The sequence below is a fragment of the Cydia pomonella genome, chromosome 2, assembly GCF_033807575.1.
Source record: "Cydia pomonella isolate Wapato2018A chromosome 2, ilCydPomo1, whole genome shotgun sequence".
NCBI classification, from domain to species: domain Eukaryota; kingdom Metazoa; phylum Arthropoda; class Insecta; order Lepidoptera; family Tortricidae; genus Cydia; species Cydia pomonella.
Window position 1 is genome coordinate 8,329,575 of NC_084704.1, and position 23,060 is coordinate 8,352,634.

At 37.6% G+C, this 23,060-nt stretch overlaps 2 protein-coding genes across 2 annotated transcripts in view; both read right to left on the reverse strand.

Moving 5' to 3' along the window:
* Positions 1-2,921, reverse strand: part of LOC133533033 (SWI/SNF complex subunit SMARCC2) — a 29,095-nt gene extending 26,174 nt beyond the window's left edge. Inside the window, exons 1-2 of the mRNA XM_061871949.1 lie at positions 2,655-2,921; positions 1,934-2,053 (exon numbers count right to left, since the gene is read on the reverse strand). Of these exons, the coding sequence (XP_061727933.1) occupies positions 1,934-2,053; positions 2,655-2,771 (237 nt within the window). The 5' untranslated portion in view covers positions 2,772-2,921. The remainder of the gene's footprint in view (positions 1-1,933; positions 2,054-2,654) is intronic.
* Positions 2,922-5,210: 2,289 nt separating this feature from the next.
* LOC133533061 (mitochondrial glutamate carrier 1-like) lies at positions 5,211-23,004 on the reverse strand. The gene is made up of 8 exons (XM_061871996.1): positions 22,817-23,004; positions 22,337-22,415; positions 15,557-15,691; positions 14,717-14,866; positions 13,949-14,082; positions 10,005-10,203; positions 9,723-9,863; positions 5,211-7,827 (listed from the first exon to the last, which is right to left on the reverse strand). Exons 2-8 carry the CDS (start codon positions 22,390-22,392, stop codon positions 7,686-7,688), a joined length of 957 nt encoding a protein of 318 aa, XP_061727980.1. The 5' UTR covers positions 22,393-22,415; positions 22,817-23,004; the 3' UTR covers positions 5,211-7,685.
* Between the last annotated feature and the right edge of the window lie 56 nt (positions 23,005-23,060).

The following is a 23,060-nucleotide window of genomic DNA, read 5'->3' on the forward strand; positions in this document are numbered from 1 at the left end:
CTTGTAAGTTCACCTTACTCTTAAATTTCCAAACAATAAAATGTATAATTGGCACTGGAGGCCTTGGTCACTTTTTCTTACATATATGACATACACTTCAGTTTATTGTTTATAATATAGTTGTGTTTCTACTTAAAATGGTACATATTAAAATAATTTAACATTAAGTTTTTGGCAAAAATTTCATTTTTGGTACAGGCTTTTATCACTGACTGTACTTTTCTTTCCACAGGCAACTAACACTCATTAAGATAATTATAAAAAAAAAACCAAACATTAGGTTACGTTATTTTATCACAGAGTTCCTATGGCCACCTCCTGTCTCCATCATCAGATCAGCTCAATGGAGCGATATTATTGCATTGTCACCTGACTTACATATGTACATATACAAAATTTTCATCGGAAACCGGGAAGTGGGTCAAATGTAACTTGCAAGATTTGACCCATACAAACTTACATAGGTACATAACAAGTTAAATAAAAGTTCATTAAATAGTTTGATTAGTTTCCTAGATATATGGATGGCAGTGCCATTCCTCTTGCTATCGGAATCAAGTGAGTTAATAGGAGGTAAGAACAAATACTGTTCCACCTTAGAGTTGGTCAAAGGGCACAGTAAGCCTAAAGATTGCATGTTCCCGAGAAATTCGGACCCATACTGTGATGCCTACAAGTGCCAAAAGTACTGAAATCTGACCACTGGAGGTCTTGGTAATTTTTTCTTTTGCATATGTCATTGTTCATTGATGTGACATAAACAATCTGTTTTATTAGAGTGGTGCACTATGGGGCAGACTAAAGAAAAAGTGGACATTCGTACTTTTTAGGGTTTCGTTCTCGAAAGGAAAAAACGAAACCCTTATAGGATCACTTTGTTGTCTGTCTGTCCATCCATCTGTCTGGCTGTCTGTCAAGACCCTTTTCCTCAGGAACCTGTGGAGGTATCACGCTGGAATTGATATCAAATACTCAGGTCTACTGTCCCTTGGAGCTGTGAAAAAATCAAACTTCTAGGCCAACGCAATCAAACAATACAGCTGTTTATGCTGCAAATTTCTGCAAATTTTCGACACTTGCAAGGGAATCAAAACCAACAAGGTACTTCCCGTGAACTCAGAATCTTGAACTTTGGTACGAAGCAACGTCTTATAGCACAGATAAAGGAAAAATTGCGAAAACCGTAAATTTTTAGTTACATCATATACCTACGGGTTTGTACGGAACCCTCAATGCGGGAGTCCGACTCGCACATGGCCGGTTTTTTGGTAACTGAACTATTCTATAGAAAATGATGCGAAGAACAATAAATGTGGTAAAAAAATATTCATATTTACAGCAGAAAAACAAAAATGTTATTTTTTTGTATGTGATGGTCTTCTAGCCTTCAGAATATTATTATCCTACTTCTATAGAGTATGAAATTATGAATAGCCTAGTTTTATAGGCGCCCGTTGTCTTGCTAAGTTGTAAACTTATAACGGTTTTTATCAAATCATGGCACATACAATTTACTTTCATGGATTTTATATTAGCCAATCTCTTTTTGGTGTAGGCAAACATTATGAGGAAATAGGAATGTAGTTGATAGTAGTTGTTGTGCCTGCAATAGCTTAGAAATAATGTTACCATAAGCATTGCAACCTGGAATGTGCTAAGATGAAGAAGGAACATTTTCTATGTTCACTTATATTGCTAATCAAACACTACAAAATTTGGCTATGTTTCTAGGATGAGCCCACATTGTCGCACTGCAGGGCCTGGGAGGCCTTTCCTTCCTATTCTACCATGTATCCCTATCTCCTGACCCCAGAACAACCACCCATTGGGTACCACAAATTGCAAGGGTCACAGTAAACCTCATCAGAGATGGCGGGATGAGCTTGATGCCTTTGAAGCCACTAGTCCTTAAGTAATAAAGTGTAAAACTTACTGGAAGCCTTAAAAACGGTGGATCAGCAGCATTCTTCCCCAGCTTGTTCTCCTGGTACTGGATGAGCTGGATGACCAGTTGAGCCAGGCCCTCCTTTGTTGTTGGGTCTGTTTGGACATGCTGTAAAACAAGACAAATAAATTTGGTAAAATTGATTATTCAACTCTATTATAAATCATTTAACAGGTTTCATCATTGAACCAGGGGATGGCAAATAGTGGAATTCTGCCACCTGGCTCTGTGAAGGTATATCAGTCGTTTTTTCTATTTTTATTTCTGGTTAGATACCATGGCACTGAAAATCTTAACCTAGATAATAATGGTGCATTTTGTTTACAAAATTACTCATTTAACAAATATAACCAGTTAATGGCTGCATTATTTTTTATCATACCACAAGGAAAAGCCCAAAAGGGTTCATGATAATATTACTATGACTGAAATAGCGAAGGGAAGATATTGAAAAGTATTCACATGTTTAATCTATGAGCATGTAACCTATAGAGGATACATCTCTAAAACAATGGATAATAATTTATGCAGATGGGAGCTGATAGTTATATTGCAGACACATAATTTCCTTAAGATCTTCAAAGATATTTAGTGTTTGTTTTTTCAGATAGAAGGGGTTAGCATTCGGCAACATTTTAAACAAAAGTTTTTACATGTTAATATAAGTTATACAACGTTTTAATAGTAAACTAAGCATGAAAATGTGTACCTTTTTGCAATTTTTCTGCAACCAAACACGAATTTGATCGAATTGTGCTAGCGATTCCGGTGACTGGAAATATTCTACGTTTGGCCCGCCGTCTTTCTTAGGGCCAATATTAGCCATTTTGATGAAACTCAATTCTTACGAATGTCACAAACACACACTTTTATCACTATTATTCACTGCAAACCCAAAAATCAAAGGCTTCTGCAAAATCTTACAAATATACCAAAACTATAAGGCATCAAGAGATGCCAGACAGGATATATATATTTTTTATTTTATTTTTTTACTCTGTGATAGCGTCAGTTTCTGTGACATTTGAGAGTCGGTGTTGCCATAAAACCTATTGTAATCGAATACCGGTTTTGGATAGCACTATCGTTACAGAGCCATCTGTTGACGAGTAGCGAATATTAGAGATTTAGCGTAATTTTCTAATTTTATGGAAAGGTGGCGCTGTAATAAAAACTTAGGGATCATCATTCTACGCGGAAGGTACTTATATAGTAAACACCCCTGCAACAATAATGGGATGGTATAGACAAATCCTGTAAAATAAATATTTACCATCAGTTTTTAATCGCTGGCAACATTTTACCATAAACAAGAGCCAAAGAGCTGCTTAAGTTTAATTTTTCATTACTATATGTTAATTTGAAAATTAATGGCGCCATACATCCCATGACTGGAGCAAAAAACCAGTTTTCATTGGTTAATAATATTAAAACTAATTGCAGTAGCTTTTATTAAATACATAGGACGATTTGTTTTTTAGCTTTTAACAATAAATATATTTATTTACAATAACAATATACATAATGGATATATACAGATGATTACTATAACTAGCTTATATCTAAAATAGGCCCTTGAGGCATTGTACCAAGGATGCTGGCGGCATTTCCTCGTTGTATCGCAATACTGAAGCGACGACTCGCGAGATCGGAAAAAATAACTCACGTTATGTGCCCTACTGTGTTTAACAAGTTGCCAATGTCAATCACCTCGGCTCCTTCTCTAGCTTGTTTTAAGAATAAATTAAAAATTTGGCTTATCGAGCACACATTTTATAGCATCGACGAATTTTTGAAGGCTTAAATTATGAGTTACATACCTAGAGTATATTATAATTGATTATATTATTTCATCTATTATTATTTTTTATTCGATTATAATTTTCTAATGATTTTTATTTCTTATTTTTATTCAATACTTTTTGTAAATAATTGACATGTAATATTAATATTATACAATAAATGATTATGATTACTGATACGTTGTGCGAGGAAGCCGCCAGCTCTTCGGTCACCAGATACGTCAACCAGACGTTTCGCGATTTCTCCAAAAAACTTGTGCGCGGTGGGACCCCATGGACCTAGAGTTTCAATTAAGGACAGGACGAAGTGGACATTCAACTTTTAAAACGTAAAGCGGTAGAAGCTTTACAGTTGTCGGTGAAATATCAAAAATACTCCAAATTTTCTCTTAAATGTCCCATGATTGGTGCAGTTAACATAGTAGTTATCTAAAGTAAAATCTAACTCTGTCTGCCCGTTGCCTCTTCACGCGGTTTAACCGCTAACTGACTGACAAAATTGTTATGGGAAAGGACATAGGATAGCTTATCGACGAAAAAAATTTTTTTCTCAAATATTTCATTTTTGACCGTAGTTTGAAAGTAAACTACAGGCTTTGAAAATAAAGGCAACTAATACTCGTCGAGTACAATTCTAGGAAACCCAAACACAGTTAGGTTGCGTTGTTTTATCACAGAGCCACCTCCTATGTCCGTCATTAAATCAGCTCGATGGTACCATAATTGCATTATCACCCAAACCCAACTTACATAATGTAAAGTTTCAGCTCAATCAAATAATGGGACACGGAATCTAGCTAGATTTGACCCGAACATACACACTAACATTGCAAGTTAAATAAGTTTGTAAAATACTTACGTAAAAGGACTTTTTTTTTATACTACGTCGGTGGCAAACAAGCATACGGCCCGCCAGATGGTAAACAGTATCTGTAGCCTATGTACGCCTGCAACTCCAGAGGAGTTACATGCGCGTTGCCGACCCTAACCCCATACGGTTCCTCTTATTGTCCTGTGCAAAATAAACTATATTTCTCTTACCTCACCTCAGCCGTCAGCCGAGGGATCTGACCAGCAAAATTCTAAACAATATATATTTTCAGTTATAGAGGTAAAACGTTAAAGCCCGGGGAATGCCCGTCGCAAGTTTCGCGCTGCGAATCGCGGCGTGCCATATCTTTTGTTCGGTCGCAAGTTTCGCGCGGCGAATCGCGGCGTGCCATACCTTTTGTTCGCTTCTCATTACCTGGCTTTGTGCCACCTCTCAAACACTAACTAGATTTAGTCCCTAATCTAAGCTACTAGAAAATCATCGTGCAGCCGCTTTTTGAACCATCGATAAGCCTTAAATCAAAGTAAACTTCGTATGATAAAACAATAACACGCGTATGACTTGAAATTTTCAGCCACGGGCAGTTTTACTGGGTAGGGTACATAGATATTTTTATAAATAAAACTTCACGTGTTGTTAACGTAATATTTAATCTCAACATCTACCTATTATGCACCTAAAAGAAAGCACATCTAAATTTCATAACTATATTTCGGCTGTCTTTTAGATGAGACGTGGTAAATTTTCAATTGTTTAAAAATATACAATTCAATAGCCAAAGTTACCAGCTTCCGAAGTGCAAAAATGTATGTCGGCGACTTGATATCTAAAACGGATCTATATAAAAAAAAAAGTGTTGTAATTATATTACTACGTATAGAACCCAGAAAACCAGTAGTTAACGCCATGACTTGTTGTTGTTCTGACAACAAACCATAGAAGCAGAGCGTAAGTCTCGCGACCTAAACGCGTAAGCGCCATGAATTATACGGCGCTTACGACGTTTTGATCGCGTGGTACAGGTTGCAATTGCGACAATTTCATTGTTTGGTATGGCTTTTCTATAATAGTAATAACTCAATGGCTGTAATCACACCTGCTCTCTCTTTTGCAATAATTTAGGCATGGCAAACTGAAACACGTTCCATTTCGAATCATTATACCTAGATCGGCGAATCCCAGAGGGAAGTCATGGAAGGAGATACCTAGTTTAATTGACATGACATATGTATATATATTAACTTTACCTTATAACACCACAAACACATTTATAATGATTTTAACACCATTGGCATGTTATTGTCTTTATGATATCTTTACATAATAAGGATTAAATATTCGTAACACGGTTATTCAATAACGCAGACGAAAATATGTAGGCATGCAAACAACATCAATTTTTACGACACCTAAGTCACTTGAATAATTGTATAGTGACAGTTTGTACTGTAACTTGTCTTCGTACTTGTACTATATAATAATATATAAATGCTTCGTTGCTGAATACTGAACTACGTATGTATGTATGTATGTATGTATTTTTTTTTAATACCAAGTGTATTCCAATTCTATTACTACAGCACATAATTAACTATGCTATGCTCAATATTCACCGAAGATATTTTAGTTGGTGCTAAGAACTCTTCCTCCGAAATCTTAGATTAGATCGTGTGCAATATCTCAATAGATTTAAGAAAAACTTGAAATTACACATTATGTACTTATTTTTCTGAACACACCCTCGTTTTGATAAAGCGATACTTGTCAATGTATATTGGCAGTCTGATAATATTATATGAGTGTCTTATCAGTTACTGATAATCAAGATGAGAATCATATTCTACAGTAACTCACCATACATCATTCAATTGACATTGATAAAATTGGACTCGTGCTAAGTTAATTTCATGCTACCTAGTTCGCTATTTTACACACATGATATTATTGTCATCATCACTGATAAAACATATCAACATGTCTAACCGAGATATGAACAAGCGACTCAATTTAATTTTGGACGAGCAATGTCTTTAGGAGGACGTTCTGTTAGACAGAACCAAACACTATCATATCATCTTAATTCATAATATTTCTCATCCTTGGATAAAAATATTTATTATATTATGTAAAAGAAGCAATAAAAATAATATTAATTTTATTTAAATAAAGATAAAACATACACAGCCTGGACCAGTGTTTTACGAGTGTTAAGATGGCGAAAACACGTTCATCGTTTTGTTTTTACACTTACAGACTTCAATGTCGTTTATACGGATTTGCAATTTTACGTAACAAGTTACCTAAGATCTCACGCGTCGTGTGTGAAATTAAAGAAATATACCTACAATTTCATTGTTCAGCTAGCCCTAACTTCAACAGAGTAATAATAAAATTACGGTAACAATAAATAAAGTAATATCACTTTTAATTGCTCTTGACTAAAGTAACTTAAAGTATACCTATATTTTAAAACAATTGAGCTATAAGCGTAACAGAAGGGCTTAAAACGTAAACCATTGATTTTTAACAATAATAATAAGTGTATAAATTTTCTGAACAATATTCGTTCTGCTTTTAATAACAGTATTTAACAATATCAATTTATTGTGACTTTTGCTGTTAATTTGATATTGAAATATGTTCTATTTAATAATTTTGCATGATTTTAATATACCCTGGCCGGTAAGGACGCCAGGCTGCGTAGCCAACGTGCCAATCGTTAACGCTCCGTAGCGTAGCGTAGTCATCTCTCTCTATCACTCTTTCATATTAGTGCGACAGTGACAGTTGCGTTTTGTTCGCTATGGAACGTGAACGATTGGCACGTTGGCTACACGCACCCAGTTTCAACTGTTGAAGACTGGCATGTAGCCCACTGGTTCAATAAAAGCCCCTTTACTCCCCGAAGTGAACTAGTAATCTACAATTAAACTTGTTTCCATCGATTTGCACAATATTTGTATCGATTTGCACAATATTAGTTAAACGATCAACAAAGTCATATCAATAACGTACTTAAACGCCCACCCCTAGATTCCGATCAGTCACAGGAGGCTGATTATATTTAAATCGTAGGTATTGATGCGTTTTACATAGCTGTCATAGTTTATCTCGGGTAGCCGAGCAGAGACTCGGCGATGCCGATGTAGTAGATGGTCTGCGCGATGCCGAACAGCGGCGCGATCACCATCATACGGCACGCGCCGCCCTTGAAGAACGCCGTGATGCCCTCGTTCCTCAGCGTCGTCCTGCGACCGCGGCAATGTATATAGCGTAGGCCAAAAACATATCGAGCTCCGTAAATCTGATACTTTTATGTAATAGTGTTCCTTTACTTCTAATAAATCATCATTTAGGTACATTTCTGCATTACAATGTTTACTTTACTTAATTGACAATATTGAAAAAATTGTAAATAAGTATGATTACTGTGTATAATAAATAAGTTTTTTTTTCCCATTAGTTTCTTAGAAAATCACGAATAAGTATAAACTGAAAGTGTGACATCATTACTTGGGCTATATAAGATAAAAAAAAATATGTATACAATTTGAATAGGGAATATTACGCGAAACTCAGCGAAGGGGGCGCCACTACCACAATCCATCACAATCTGAGGGTCTACCGCGAAACAAGAAAATCAAAATTTCGATATCTAACGTCTCTATCACTAGGTATAAGTTACTCTATGGTTTACGGAAGGTGCTGATACTGCATTCTGGGGCAGAACATTGCAGTAATACTCCCTATTGTGACTGTCATAAATTTCAAATGTGATTGTCAGTTGTCACGTTTCTGTGTTGACCTACCTTTCTTCGCGGGCTCTTTCTATCAGTAAAATATTCTTTTCGCTTTTTAGCCGTAGTAATGACGTCATACTACACTTACGACACTTTGGAATTAGCTACTTTTAGATTTGATCACAGTTTGATACTATTAAATGAAAAGTTGGTCGGCTCTTTATCATTTGTCAACACGCCTGTCCCATTTTAACCAGTATGTAAATGCGAAAGTGTCGCATGACATGGCAATTGACAGGTGATAAAAATGCGACCATGATACCAGTGCAGCTGCAGCACTCACGTGATGCAGTCGACGATGCCGGTGTACTGGCGCTCGCCCGCGCCTTTGGTGAGCGTCTGCTCGCGTCTGCACACGTCCACAGGGTCGCCACACCCAGGGTACTCACGTGATGCAGTCGACGATGCCGGTGTACTGGCGCTCGCCCGCGCCTTTGGTGAGCGTCTGCTCGCGTCTGCACACGTCCACAGGGTCGCCACACCCAGGGTACTCACGTGATGCAGTCGACGATGCCGGTGTACTGGCGCTCGCCCGCGCCTTTGGTGAGCGTCTGCTCGCGTCTGCACACGTCCACAGGGTCGCCACACCCAGGGTACTCACGTGATGCAGTCGACGATGCCGGTGTACTGGCGCTCGCCCGCGCCTTTGGTGAGCGTCTGCTCGCGTCTGCACACGTCCACAGGGTCGCCACACCCAGGGTACTCACGTGATGCAGTCGACGATGCCGGTGTACTGGCGCTCGCCCGCGCCTTTGGTGAGCGTCTGCTCGCGTCTGCACACGTCCACAGGGTCGCCACACCCAGGGTACTCACGTGATGCAGTCGACGATGCCGGTGTACTGGCGCTCGCCCGCGCCTTTGGTGAGCGTCTGCTCGCGTCTGCACACGTCCACAGGGTCGCCACACCCAGGGTACTCACGTGATGCAGTCGACGATGCCGGTGTACTGGCGCTCGCCCGCGCCTTTGGTGAGCGTCTGCTCGCGTCTGCACACGTCCACAGGGTCGCCACACCCAGGGTACTCACGTGATGCAGTCGACGATGCCGGTGTACTGGCGCTCGCCCGCGCCTTTGGTGAGCGTCTGCTCGCGTCTGCACACGTCCACAGGGTCGCCACACCCAGGGTACTCACGTGATGCAGTCGACGATGCCGGTGTACTGGCGCTCGCCCGCGCCTTTGGTGAGCGTCTGCTCGCGTCTGCACACGTCCACAGGGTCGCCACACCCAGGGTACTCACGTGATGCAGTCGACGATGCCGGTGTACTGGCGCTCGCCCGCGCCTTTGGTGAGCGTCTGCTCGCGTCTGCACACGTCCACAGGGTCGCCACACCCAGGGTACTCACGTGATGCAGTCGACGATGCCGGTGTACTGGCGCTCGCCTGCGCCCTTGGTGAGCGTCTGCATGCGCGTCTTCACCACGTCGAGGGGGTTGACGCCGATCGCGGCGGACGAGCCCGCGATGCACCCCGAAATAAACGACCACCTGTAGTAACATAAGGTTTAAGCACAAGGTTAATTAAATGCACATTATAGTAGTCGTTAATTTAGTATTTAAGAAAATCGCTAGGTATCATGCCGAGCCCCCTGTACGGGAGCCTACGAGCTGGTGTGATAGTGTCAGTACCAGAAGGGCGGGCTGCTAGCGCCAGGCTCCTTCGGCCCCAAGTCGTTGAGGATGGCGAAGGTGGGGAAGTAGATGACGCTGAAGGACACGTCCCGAGCCGCAGTGGCGCCGAGCCCCTTGTACAGCCCCATGATGCCGCGCTCGGCCAGCAGCTTGTTGATCAGCTGCATCGCCGTCTGACGCTCGAACTTCCGGCCCTCTGTAGAATCACATATAATCTTTTAGACCCAAGAGTCTGGCCAGCGATGTGTTACGATCAAAAGGCGGTCATTTCAAAGTAAGCCGTACCTGGCTATATAAATAATAGATATGATATAGTATGTGTATAATCAGGATACTAACAACATTTTTAGATATTTTTTTGAGAATGTTTTTCCTGCTTTATGTATAAAACACAACCGAGGTTTTTGACAAGCCCACAATTACCTATGAAAGGTTAAATAACAGCTTGCTTGGTAATACGATACACGTTTGCGTTTGCATAGACTAAAATACCTGTAAAATGAGGCTAACACAATCTAAAACTTGACCAGGATATCCACGGATCATCCACGATGGCGCGCAGATTTGTCAAATGTAACCTTTAATAATATGACAATACGAATCAAGGCACGCGTCGTCGTGAATGACAAGATGTATAGGCATTTACCTATTTTTACTACTACTGAGACCGTTCCGTTTATATGTGAAGTTCTTGAACTTCAGGTTGAACTACTTGTAGTTCAACCTTGCTTGCATAACAGCACAAGCGTTTGCGTTTCGGCATAGCAAATGAGACGAAAAAGCAATAAATATTTCACATCACTGCACGCCGTGGTAATTAAATATAATTTTCATCTCTCCTGTTCGGAAAGTGTGATTTTCATGAGCAGATAGCCGGGTGGAAAATAGCTTTTCCCACCCTAGGGTGGAAAGTATTTTTTTTAAAGTTATGATGAGCAAGCTTATACTATATAAAATAGACCCAGTGTCTGTACCTCCATTCATTTAAGGCGGTACAGACACCTATTGCCATCTCTTTCTGTCTCTTGAAAAAAGCTATTCAAATCATTCTACTATTCCACTCATTCATGGCGGTACAGACACCTATTGATATCTCTTTCTGTTTCTTAAAAATAGGTATTAAAATGTCTGACACAATAGACAATCTAGCAATTGAGTGAATGAAATGATTGAATAATGGGTTTTATAGACTGAATTCGGACCCAATTTATCGGGATTGAATCAAAAATCATTTGCGATTTGTTTGTTGTCTATAGAGTAGAGCCCATTACACTGAAACTTTTTAATTGGAAACAAAATCATAGAAAAGGCGGGAATAATGGATAAATCAAGAAAATTGTTCAGTTCTGAATAAAAATGGATTTATCATGTGATTCCAGCGACGAAGAAATTAATTCAACTCCCGAATCGATAAAAGTAGAGGCGAAAACGGCGATCGATAGTTTGTTACCGGAATGTTCTAAGGAGAGATACATGAAGGCATACGACCACTTTATAAACTGGAGAAGCGCTAAGAAAGTTAAGTCGCTGTCGGAAACCGTGTTTCTGGCATATTTCGCAGAAATATCGAAGACATTAAAACCATCAACACTTTGGAGCACGTATACAATGCTTAAATCAACTATTCATAACAAGCATCAAGTTGATTTGAAGAATTTTACGAACTTGTTATCATTTTAGGGTTCCGTAGCCAAATGGCATAAAACGGAACCCTTATAGTTTCGCCATGTCCGTCTGTCTGTCTGTCTGTCTGTCTGTCCGAGGCTTTGCTCCGTGGTCGTTAGTGCTAGAAAGCTGAAATTTGGCATGGATATATAAATCAATAAAGCCGACAAAGTCGTACAATAAAATATAAAAAAATTGCGTTTTTTTAGGGTACCTCCCCTACACGTAAATTGGGGGTGAATTTTTTTTTTCGCTTCAATCCTAGAGTGTGGGGAGTGTGATCGTTGGAAAGGTCTTTCAAAACTAATACGGGTTTTCAAGAAAGATTTTTTGATAAAGTGAATATATTCGGAGATAATCGCTCCGAAAGAAAAAAAAATGTGACCTCCCCTCTAACTTTTGAACCATAGGTCCAAAAAATATGAAAAAAATCGTGGAAGTAGAGCTTAAGAAAGACATTAAATGAAAACTATAGCGGACATGATCAGTTTAGCTGTTTTTGAGTTATCGCAAAAAGTTTTCCCTTCATAGTAAAAAGACTTACTTTAATTAGGTACTGATTATGCAAAGCCTATTTGTTTAACTCGGGTGAAAGGTATCCCTTTCATCCCTTGGTTAACAATTTACTATACTTTAAGCTCCAGTTTAGCTTATTGTGACGGAAGAGTAACTACGGAACCCTACACTGAGCGTGGCCCGACATGCTCTTGGCCGGTTATTTAAAAGACGATCGGAAAACTTTAAAAGCAAGAAATTTAAGATTTTCACTGCTGAAGAGGTTGAGAGATTCTTAAACGACGCTCATAATGTCCTATTCATTTGTCTTTTTCGAATTGTTCAAATTTCTCTGTAAACTTTAACTAATTTAATTTTATTGTTGTTATGTCGTTTACCTATCGCTGTAAGTATGTATCTGTTAATAATTTGTTCTAAAGAAATAAGAGTTTCCTCATAGTCGAAATGAAAAGCAGAGTGTTTAACTCGGATAAAAGTAACCATCTCACCCTCAAACTATATCGGGTGATATGGTTCACTTTCCACCCTTGGTTAACAAATGTACTATATAACACCTATTTTAATCAAAATTTACGATGTTTATTTTTTAAACGGAATCGCGAATAGGCTAACCATTTAGCTTTTTTATCGGTTTTGAAACTATCAAAAATTGATGGAGTTAAATAAGTTGTGGAAATATATTTCTACTGCCCGTTATAGGGGCTAAAGGCTTAGATCCTTAGCCTTTTCCCCTTTAACCCTTTTCCAGGCATAATACGATTTATCGGCCACATAGAATTTCAACCTCGAGTTCCGATTTAAGGTTCAAAATTGTGACTCATTGTCAAATAAATCACCGAAACACAACTGATCGGAATATACGTAGATATTTTTGAAAACCTTTGTAGATTTGTGCGGAAAGGAAAAGGGTTAAGCCTTAGATGACACAACACGGCCTCGCTACTATACTCGGTACCTCGGTAGGCGAGATCTAGGCATTACCCACGGACCCGAGGGCCACGGTACGCACGCGCCAAGCTGCGTTCCGTGGCCCTCTGGTCAGTCTCTGACTCCGACCGCTATATAGTAAACACCCCTATAATGAAACAGGCACCAGTAATGGGGTAGTATAGACAAATCCTGTATAACAAGTATTTACCATCAGTCTTTAAACGCTGACAACATTTTACCATAAACAAGAGCCAAAGAGCTGTTTAAGTTAAATTTTTCATTGAAATATGTTAGTTTGAAAATTAATGATGCCATACATCCCATGACTGGAGCAAAAAACCATATCTTGAATTGGTCAATAATATTGAAACCAATTGCAGTAGCTTTCATTAAATACATAGAAAATATAGAGGACGAATTGGACATTCAACTTTTAAAGCATAAAAGCGGTAGAAATTTTAGAGATGTAGGTGAAACTGAAATATCAGAAATAATCCAATTTTTCTCTTAAATGTCCCATGATTGGTGCCGTTAACATAGGTACTTGTGATGAGCGTGCGTTTCGTGGGTTCCATTCTCACCCACGCGAATGTATTTTATACCACTATACTCTGTATCTTTAGGTATTTAAATAAAGAATTTGTACAAATACAAAACCGCCTGGATCTGTCGCTGAACGACCTGACTTTAAACCTACATTATTTGATCATGTAATGTTTTCATCTACCCTCAACTGGCTTAAGGAGAGAAGCCATTTGAGGGTAGATTTTGGTTACCATTTTTTAAATACCTAAAGATACAGAGTATAAGAGCACGATGCCTGACCTGACCTTTTTTCGCTTGCGCAGCCAGGCGGCCCGCGTCCTGCATCTGGATCTTGAGCAGCTCCATGGGCGTGGTGATGACGATCTGGCACGCGCCCGCCGCGCCGCCCGCGATCATCTGCCGGAAGATCGGCAGGCTCCTGCGAGACAACGTCGTCGTGAATATCGGGTTACTAACCCGGGCCCCACACGCCACGACTTCATATCCAGTCGTGGTTTTGGTCAGGTTAATATACGTGCAATTTTTGACGTGGCGTTGATGACACTTTATTATTTCATTGATGGGGCTGCAATGCGGAACGCAAAGAGCAAGGATGTAAGAGGAAAAAGTTTTGAAGCCCTATACTTATTATTATTAGTATTCCATAATATTGGTTTTATGAAAAGGAATACATAACAGCATCATGCAAAATAGGTTTCATGTTAACCTATTTTGCATGATGCTGTGTGCACTTCAAAAATAGGTATAGGAACTCGTATTATATTTTTGATGATTCCTTATTTAGTTAGTAGGAAGCCTTGAAAGAGTCGAAATATTACGCCCGCGATAATGGAATGCGTTAGTAGGTTTCAAACTAAAGGGGTCGCCAACAAAGCTTTCGGCTAAATTACATTTGCTAGTTTCCAGCCGTATAGGTGGCGGGTTTCCACCTAAATTCATGGCTCCCAGAAAAGTTCAGGGTGACCTTAAACCGTCGGAAGCTTGGTTGGCCTAGTAACTTTTTAGGGCATTTGCTGTACACTGTACTGTAGGAATAAAATTACTTAAATTACCCATCAGGCAAAGTGAGATAGTAGCGGAACATATCGTTGCAAGCCAGCTTGATGGCTTTCTCGGGCGTGACGAGTATGATGTTCACCGCCGAACCGCGGTACATGCCGAAATATCCCTCTTGGGCATATGTCTTCTTAAAACAATCCAACCTGTAAACAATGTTGTATTTAGGGAATGTTATTGTTTCATAAAGTAACCATAATTGGCGACAGAGAAATAAAACCAGCACGGGTATCTACCGCATCTAAGCGCTTGTTGTGCGAGGACATGCACGACTCGATAACTCTATAGGTACGCCCGTCCAACTCTAGGCGCTTGCAAAGCTGGCCGCTTATCGGGTAAGACAAGTGGACAGAAACGCAACTGATCCTTACGCGTCATTTCATACTACAATAAGTAATCTGTGTTGCTATACAAATTCATCTAAAGTGAAGTGATATGCAAAGATTATGTATGAACCCCTCCCTACGTCAAATCTGATAAAACCTTCAATAAGATTGATAATTCTTGGCTACTTCATCATTAATGTTATCATAAGCAGACGGTTTCAAATATATTTGGATATAAATATTCTATAGATAGTTCGTCTTAATGAAATTTCGCATTATCTCGCGTCCTTTACCGAGCTGGACAACTGGAGGACAGTCTGGATAAAAAAGAAATAATTATGTTGAAATGACGTCTAACACTTTGTGATGTAGGTAATACTCGTAGGCTAGTGACATGCTTTTGAAAAGTTTGCCGCCGCGTCGTCCCCAGGTCGATGTAAGTCAGGTGTCAATTGTGTTGTGAAGTTGGTGAAATATGAGCCAGGTGCTGTATAACACATATGTACTGACATGTTTTTGTACTGTTTCTCGCCATTGGGGCCGATGACCTGGTTCTGCAGCCGCGTCTTCACCAAGTCGATGGGGAACACTACGGACACGCCGATGATGCCCGCGATGCCTCCATTTATAATCTTTGGTAGTATCCTGAAACACACACCACAAGTTAGTCAGCAATTAAACGGAACAAACGGCTACTGAAGCAGCAACAATTTATTGACAACATTTGTATTTTCTGATCCTATAATTTTATTGGTTCTCTACATTTTAATTGAAACGAGGAATACGCTAATAGTTTATTTTTTCCACAGGGATTTGTATTTAATTTATTATATAGTACCTGGGCGACCGACCTTTGCTCGGTTATAACTATTTATTGTAATATGGTGGTGTATAGGTAGTAGGAGTATCTTAACTACATTTTTTTACTAAATTAAACTTGTCTAAAACAATAAAAATTAAAAAATTATATATAAACTTGAACATATAAAAAAAAACAAAATTTAGTCACCGGGCGAGATTCGAATCCGTCACACTCGTTTAGCAGTCCGCGTCTTAACCCGCTGGACCAGACGGACAGTAGCCAGCAATACGAAATGAGCGACCATATTCTGAGACGAAAGAAAAACGCATAAAAACTCGAAAACACGCGTTTTCCCAAACATAAGAATAATCTAGATAGATTGTATACCCCCAAAACCCCCCATATACCAAATTTCAGCGAAATCGTTAGAGCCGTTTCCGAGATCACAGAAATATATATATATATATACAAGAATTGCTCGTTTAAAGGTATAAGATTTTTTAAAAATGTACTTATTCTAAAATGGCGTAACTCCAGTTCAACGCTAGGTCTTATCTCGACAGAAAAAAAAAACATGACTTAATTAATCTGACGTTGTCTGTCATTGTCAATGTTTTAAACTGGTTCGTTGTTGTTTAAAAACAGTTTTGATTGATAAAATATCAGTTTTTCTACGACGATTTGGATATTATAACGGATACATACACGAATACGATACCAGGCTTTCAAACGAATCATTTTTGCTATTTTTGCAGTAGGTAAGGGACGAAGCAGTATTTGGTATACTTTGGAGGAGTATATACCTCATCAATCCATACAGCTTTGTCCATTTTAAAAACGATTAGTAGATAGTAACTTAATTATATAAATAAATTTCTCTTTGTTTTGAAATTCAATCAATACGTCGTATTTAATTGACAATGTCAAATCCAATATAATGACAGCTAATTTTTTTTCGTGATGAATGGCAATGGCATTTCACGTATTGTGCCGTAGAATTGGTAAAATCACAACATGTTTTCTATTCTTTTGTATTTTTTGTAATAAGCCATATTAAATTTATATTAATATATTGCAGTGTTCAGGAAGCAAAATACTTCTATATCATATGTAAACCTTCAGGTTTTATAAAAATAAAATGTTGTCAATTAACCACAGTCGTCATATGGCTACAATACTGGTTCTTCAAAAAAGGAGTGTACAGGTTTTTTAAAGGGTCGGCAACGCGCATGTAATACCTCTGGTGTTGCAGGCGTCCAATATGCTACAGTGACTGCTTATCATCAGGCGGGCCGTATGCTTGTTTGCCACCGTCGTGGTATAAAAAAAAATGTAACACCAAATACTTCCGATTTCTTCTATTATAATCCGTCAGAGATGGTTCTGCAAATGGTATTTGTTCCACTTCGTTTCACGACGCTTTTTGCCTTCCTTATAACTATAACCTACATATTTAATTCTTATTAAAATTAAATATATTAGCAGTGTTGTAAAAACAGTTTTAGGATTATCCTTAATCGCATTGCGAATTCGAAGGTTTTATATTAAAAACAAGTGACCGTCAAAAATTGCATTTGCTTGCTTTGCATATCTGTGAAGTACTTCTCGAGATCTTTTCAATAAGCTTAAAATCAATGCGTTTATGTTTTTCTATCGAAGAGCTCCTTTACGAGTAGCTACCTTCTGACTTTATCATCAGATGAGCTCATGATAGCATATTGCATTGTCATCGGAAATACGGAAGTACTCGAATGCCAAATTTCAGCTCTATCCGACACCGGGAAGTTGTTCAAAAAGTTGCAAAACTTGAAGCACATATACATTTATATAAATACACGCGGTTAAGCTAAATATGTGTTATTAAGTAGGTAGTTACTCTTTCATTAGATGACCTCCAATAAAGACAGGATTGTTTTTAGTCTTGAATTGCATTTGTCGCATACGTCGATATATATTTTATTTCGTGATTCTCCCCAAATATTCATTTATAACAATTTCCAAAGAAAAATCTAATTTCCTTTTGCGTTTTTATCATGAAAAGGATAGAAAACGTTTCTTTGTCATTCAGGCTCACCAACTATGCTACTACTCTAGTTTACACATACTCTAATTAGGGAGTTTTAATGAGTTCTATTAAACACACGTTGCGATGAGGCGTGACGGTCATTAAGTCCCTGAGCTTGTCCCAGTCCCACATTGTGACTCTGCGGCTTTATTAATGTTATTGCAGCCATTGCCAAGCGAGCGTCTGGTACCAACCTAATACTCTACGCTAGGCAATCGGGCTGAGTGCCAAGTAAAATAGCAATATTGCCGAATATCAAGGAAAAATGCGGATGGTTCATACTTGAGACTAGATCGGTTTTCAGCAAGCTGTGGGTTAACATACTATAAGATATTACATTAAGTTATTGATTTCACACTCTGGAGACGAAGCAAGTTTCTTGAGCCTATTATGGTGTTGTTATCGTTTGTCGCTATGGACTTGGGCTCACGTAATTTTCAGTACGATACAAAATGTCTTATCCGTAACAACGACAATTGACATACCGCTAAGCATAACTTGTCGCGTATGTTAAAAACGCTATCATCATACTCATAGCCGCGTCCAGAACCTTTTTCATTGTAATTATGTACAGTAGGGTTCAAAGTGTATAGACAAGTTATAAATGAAATCATTCATAAATTGTCCATGCTGATCCTGATGGTACTTGGTTTGCGGTTTCATACGAAAACATGAGATAATATAAACGTTCATAGACAATACTATTGTCATTCATAAATGTCTAGCAATCTCCTTAAAATAAAATAAAAATAGTGGCAGACACTAAATAAGTAGCAGCTGTTGTTGTAGTAATAAGAGTGGGACTGGGAAATCGGAAAACACTGAAATAGTATTTTTACAATGAATAGATATGTGCCAAAACCACTGTCTCATCATTGACACCCGACTCATATATAGTTATACTCGTAGGCAGTGGGTGGGTAAAGCAGCTAGAGTTAGACCAAGCTAAGTTGGCGGCAATTTTGATACCCCAGAATTCAAAGAACTTTGACGTTTAAAATAACACTACGTCAGCAGAGTTTATCATACCTAAATAGTTCTTGTGATTCTTGTGTCATTTTTAGGGTTACGTATCCAAAACCGCGAATACGGAATCATTTTAATACAGACAGACAGACATGGTGTAATATGTTAAAGAAATTCTGATGAAATCTGAATATGCGTTTTGAGTACCTACCACTACATAGTTTTGTAGTTATTTACCCAATTACCGAAACGTGTCGTAATTATTATGGATGGTGTGGCTCTACATTAGTAATTAAAATACAAAATTCCAGACCCCTAAACTTTAGTTTTTTGTTAAAGAAAAAACGAAATAAGTACCTATGATTTTCCTTCAATATTTTTTCTAGCCAACCGATTTTAGCGTGCGTCACACATATTGCACATTCAGTAAAGACGATTATATGACATCAATTACATTTTGAACAAAAGGTGGGTATTTTAGGGGGTTCTCCATACATTTAAATAAAATAAATCAATTTTTATGGCACATCTTTCGATAGATTTTTAAAAAACCGCCAAGTGTATTTCGAGCCACGCGTTCCGTACCTAGTTGCCGTCCATCACAATAGGCAGACTTAAAATAATGTTAGAGAGCACTTTACCCGCCAACAAACTGTCCTCAGTTTGGCGGAATATAGTTATGTAAACACCATTTAAGTTTATTGTGATAAACAAATTAAAAAAGGGGTTTTTTTATGAAATGAATAAGATAAAAAATTTATGTATTATATATTAATTATTCACAAAAGTATTATGATTTTTTTCTTATTTTTGGGCGACACGGTTTGAAATTTAGAAGAGAAATGATACATTGCGCAGATACGCCGTTTTAATTTTTGTTTTTTGCATAATTAATAGGAAGGTACGGAACCCTCCTTATGCGTGAACATTTTTGACGACCGGTCTGGCTTAGTGCGTAGTGACCCTGCTTATGAAGCCGATGGTCCTGGGTTCGAATCTCGGTAAGGGCGGTAAGGGCATTTATTTGTGTGATGAACACAGATATTTGTTCCTGAGTCATGGGTGTTTTCTATGTATTTAAGTATTTGTATATTATATATATCGTTGTCTGAGTACCCACAACACAAGCCTTCTTGGCTTAACGTGGGATTTAGTCAATTTGTGTAAAAATTTCCCTATAATTTTATTATTTATTATTATGCGTGAATTGCGTGATTTGTTACACATTTGATCTAAAATTTAAAAAATATGAATTACAATTTTCAATTTTAAAACTAATATTAAGCGGAAAGGATTACAAATCTTATGTTCATATTACAAATTACGCCATGTCTATCCAAACACGTCACTAACTACATACAAGAGGGGCTTCAGCTAAGTTTTTTTACCTATAACTGCATCTATTGATCTATTCATCTGTATTCCAGTTTTGTTTTTGTTAGGTGTGCAATAAATTTGTATTGTATTGTTTGAAACCATGTGAAATGTATAATACATTAATCATGTTCTTCAAGTAGAACCCATCCTAACATCTCGTTCTGTAGAACATAGAATGATGTTGACACTGTTGACAGTGACAGCCAAAGAATTCACATTTATATAACCCAAAGAATATTATATGTATACTGAATGAGGTAATCTACACAAAACCATAATATTTGCCAATAAATGATAAATAACTGTATTAAAAGGAATGAATCGCTATAATGTTCTGATTCTGATCATATAGTGGAGTTAGAAAATAGTAATTCTATGGATACCCTAGGATAAAGCCTTCCCAGTCTCTCCTAATTGACCAAAGCATTAGCGAAGGTCTTCGTTTTGACTCAGGCAAACTACTTTTGTATGTCCGGATGTTCTTTTCTACAGGTTATAATTCTCAACAGATTCTCATGAAATTTTGTGAGTAAGTTCGGTAGTTAGATATATAATAGTAGTAGTAGTAAAACACTTTATTGTACAGAAAGAAACATAAAACGGGACAGAACATACATCATTTGTACAAAGGCGAACTCATCCCTTTCAGGGATCTCTTCCAGTTAACCTTTGAGCAATTGAGGAAGAGAATGAGGAAGATTGGAGAACAGTAGAGATCACAACAGTACTAAACGGCATGAAAGAAAATATGTAATTTCCTAAAAGACAGGTAAACCTACATATAAGTCTTATAACCTATAATATATAATTTTTCTATCGTTTAGATTTTTGGAAAATGTGGATAGTGGAAATTTGTTTAAGGCCATTGTGAGTTCACTTTGGTAATGACTGAACAAAATATTTTTTTTTAACCATATGAAGTCTATCCCGAGGTCTACAGCTCACAGAGCCACCAGTTATGTAAGTTTCTTAATTATCCATAAACACTTTGTTACTGATATCAGCATAATAAAGTATGTTAAGCACTAGACACGTATGTGGCCTTGGCAACAAACTAGTCACCATTTTGCATTTAGTATGCAAAATTACTTTTATTATAGAAACATAATCTATCAATAGGACATACTGGACAGGATATGAATATGAAATTAGGTTTAAAACATTGATTCAAGTGTAATATCAACATGTAACTAGTTGACTACGGAACCCTAAAATAAAAAAGTGGTCAATTACCATATTTCAATATAGTATATATAGGCAATAAATGTCATAAGCAACACAGTTATGATAGAACAAAATCATAAATGTGAACAAATACATTTATAATTAGTTTTAGATCTTTTTCTTCTGATTTTGGTAAAGTTTGGTAAGTTAGAAGAGCGGATTCAAGGCGGAATAAATACGAAAATCCAATTTGTATGTAACTCAGAGGAAAATTTAGCAGAACATACAGTAAAATTACGCTTATATTGTTAAGAATAGGGAACTCTATAATCCACCAAATTTTATTGAATTCTGACTAAAAATATAAATACAACTCAATAAAAATCAGCCCTAAGAACTGGCAATGAAACTATAATGTTTTGAGTAAAGTAGTAAAGTACCTATTATCAGATATGTATAGTATTTTTTGTGTCATACCAGAAGTATCCATATTAACTGAAGTATATTTACAAGGGCTTGCTTGAACACTCAAATGAATTGTAGAATAGTTGTTATGATTGTTCCCATCATGCAATGGTTATCATGATACAATAGCAGAATGTAACCATTACCAATTCCAGACAAGGACTTAATGTAGAGATTGTAAAATACAAGAGCAGACAAGTTTTATGACATGTCTTACAAAAACCTGTTGGGAATATTACATAATGTTTTACAATGGATTATGTGAGGAAATAAAAATATTTAAAAAAACATAATTTTCCACTGACACCACACACTCTCCCAACATTTCCTGAACTACTACTCACCACCATCCAGCCACACACTTACATAAAGTAAGTGTGCTAGAAAAAGGCACTTTTTGTGCCTATGTGTATGTATTGTATATGAATGTTAATATTTGAAATATACTTACTGTGGCGGTGGAGGTATTTTTGGTTGTTCCTTAGGAGCTGCTTTTACATTAGCCATTGTTGTGCTTAGTTTTCTTATTTCTGGTGAACAAAATAGAAAATTGACATATGCTTAAGGGTTTGAAAGTTGAATGCATAAAATACTATACTTTTAATTTTCATTTATTACGTCCTATTTGAATGACAAAATGATAATTTTGTAGTTCAAACTAAAATAACTGAAATGCACAGCATTTTCATTAATACATTCCGCGAGTTATGGACAAAATCAATAATGTTCTCTAGCTCCCAAGTTCCTATAGGAATGCCAAATAAAGCAACAATGAATTAAACTGGAGAAACATTAACTTCACAGCTGTTTCCGCAATTTACTACACACACGATCTAAAGAACAGGATTCTCCAATTTTCAATAAAAATTGAGATTATAAAATGTTAGTCAATCAAAACACAATCTAATTTTACGTAACCAGCACTACAAACCTATATTTTACGATATTTTCATAATTTTCACAAGGATTTCACTAAATGTATAACATTTTTATGATAATTTGATCACAGGAAATTTAAATCTTTGACTGATAGGACAAGAAAAATTATAGTCAAGAGCCGACACCGACAGCTAGTTGAAGTCGAACCGAACTACATGAGATGAGAGACTGTCAAAGCCGTCGCAAAAGAATCAAAATGTCATATTAAAACCCATTAAAGCGCATTTACATTCGCG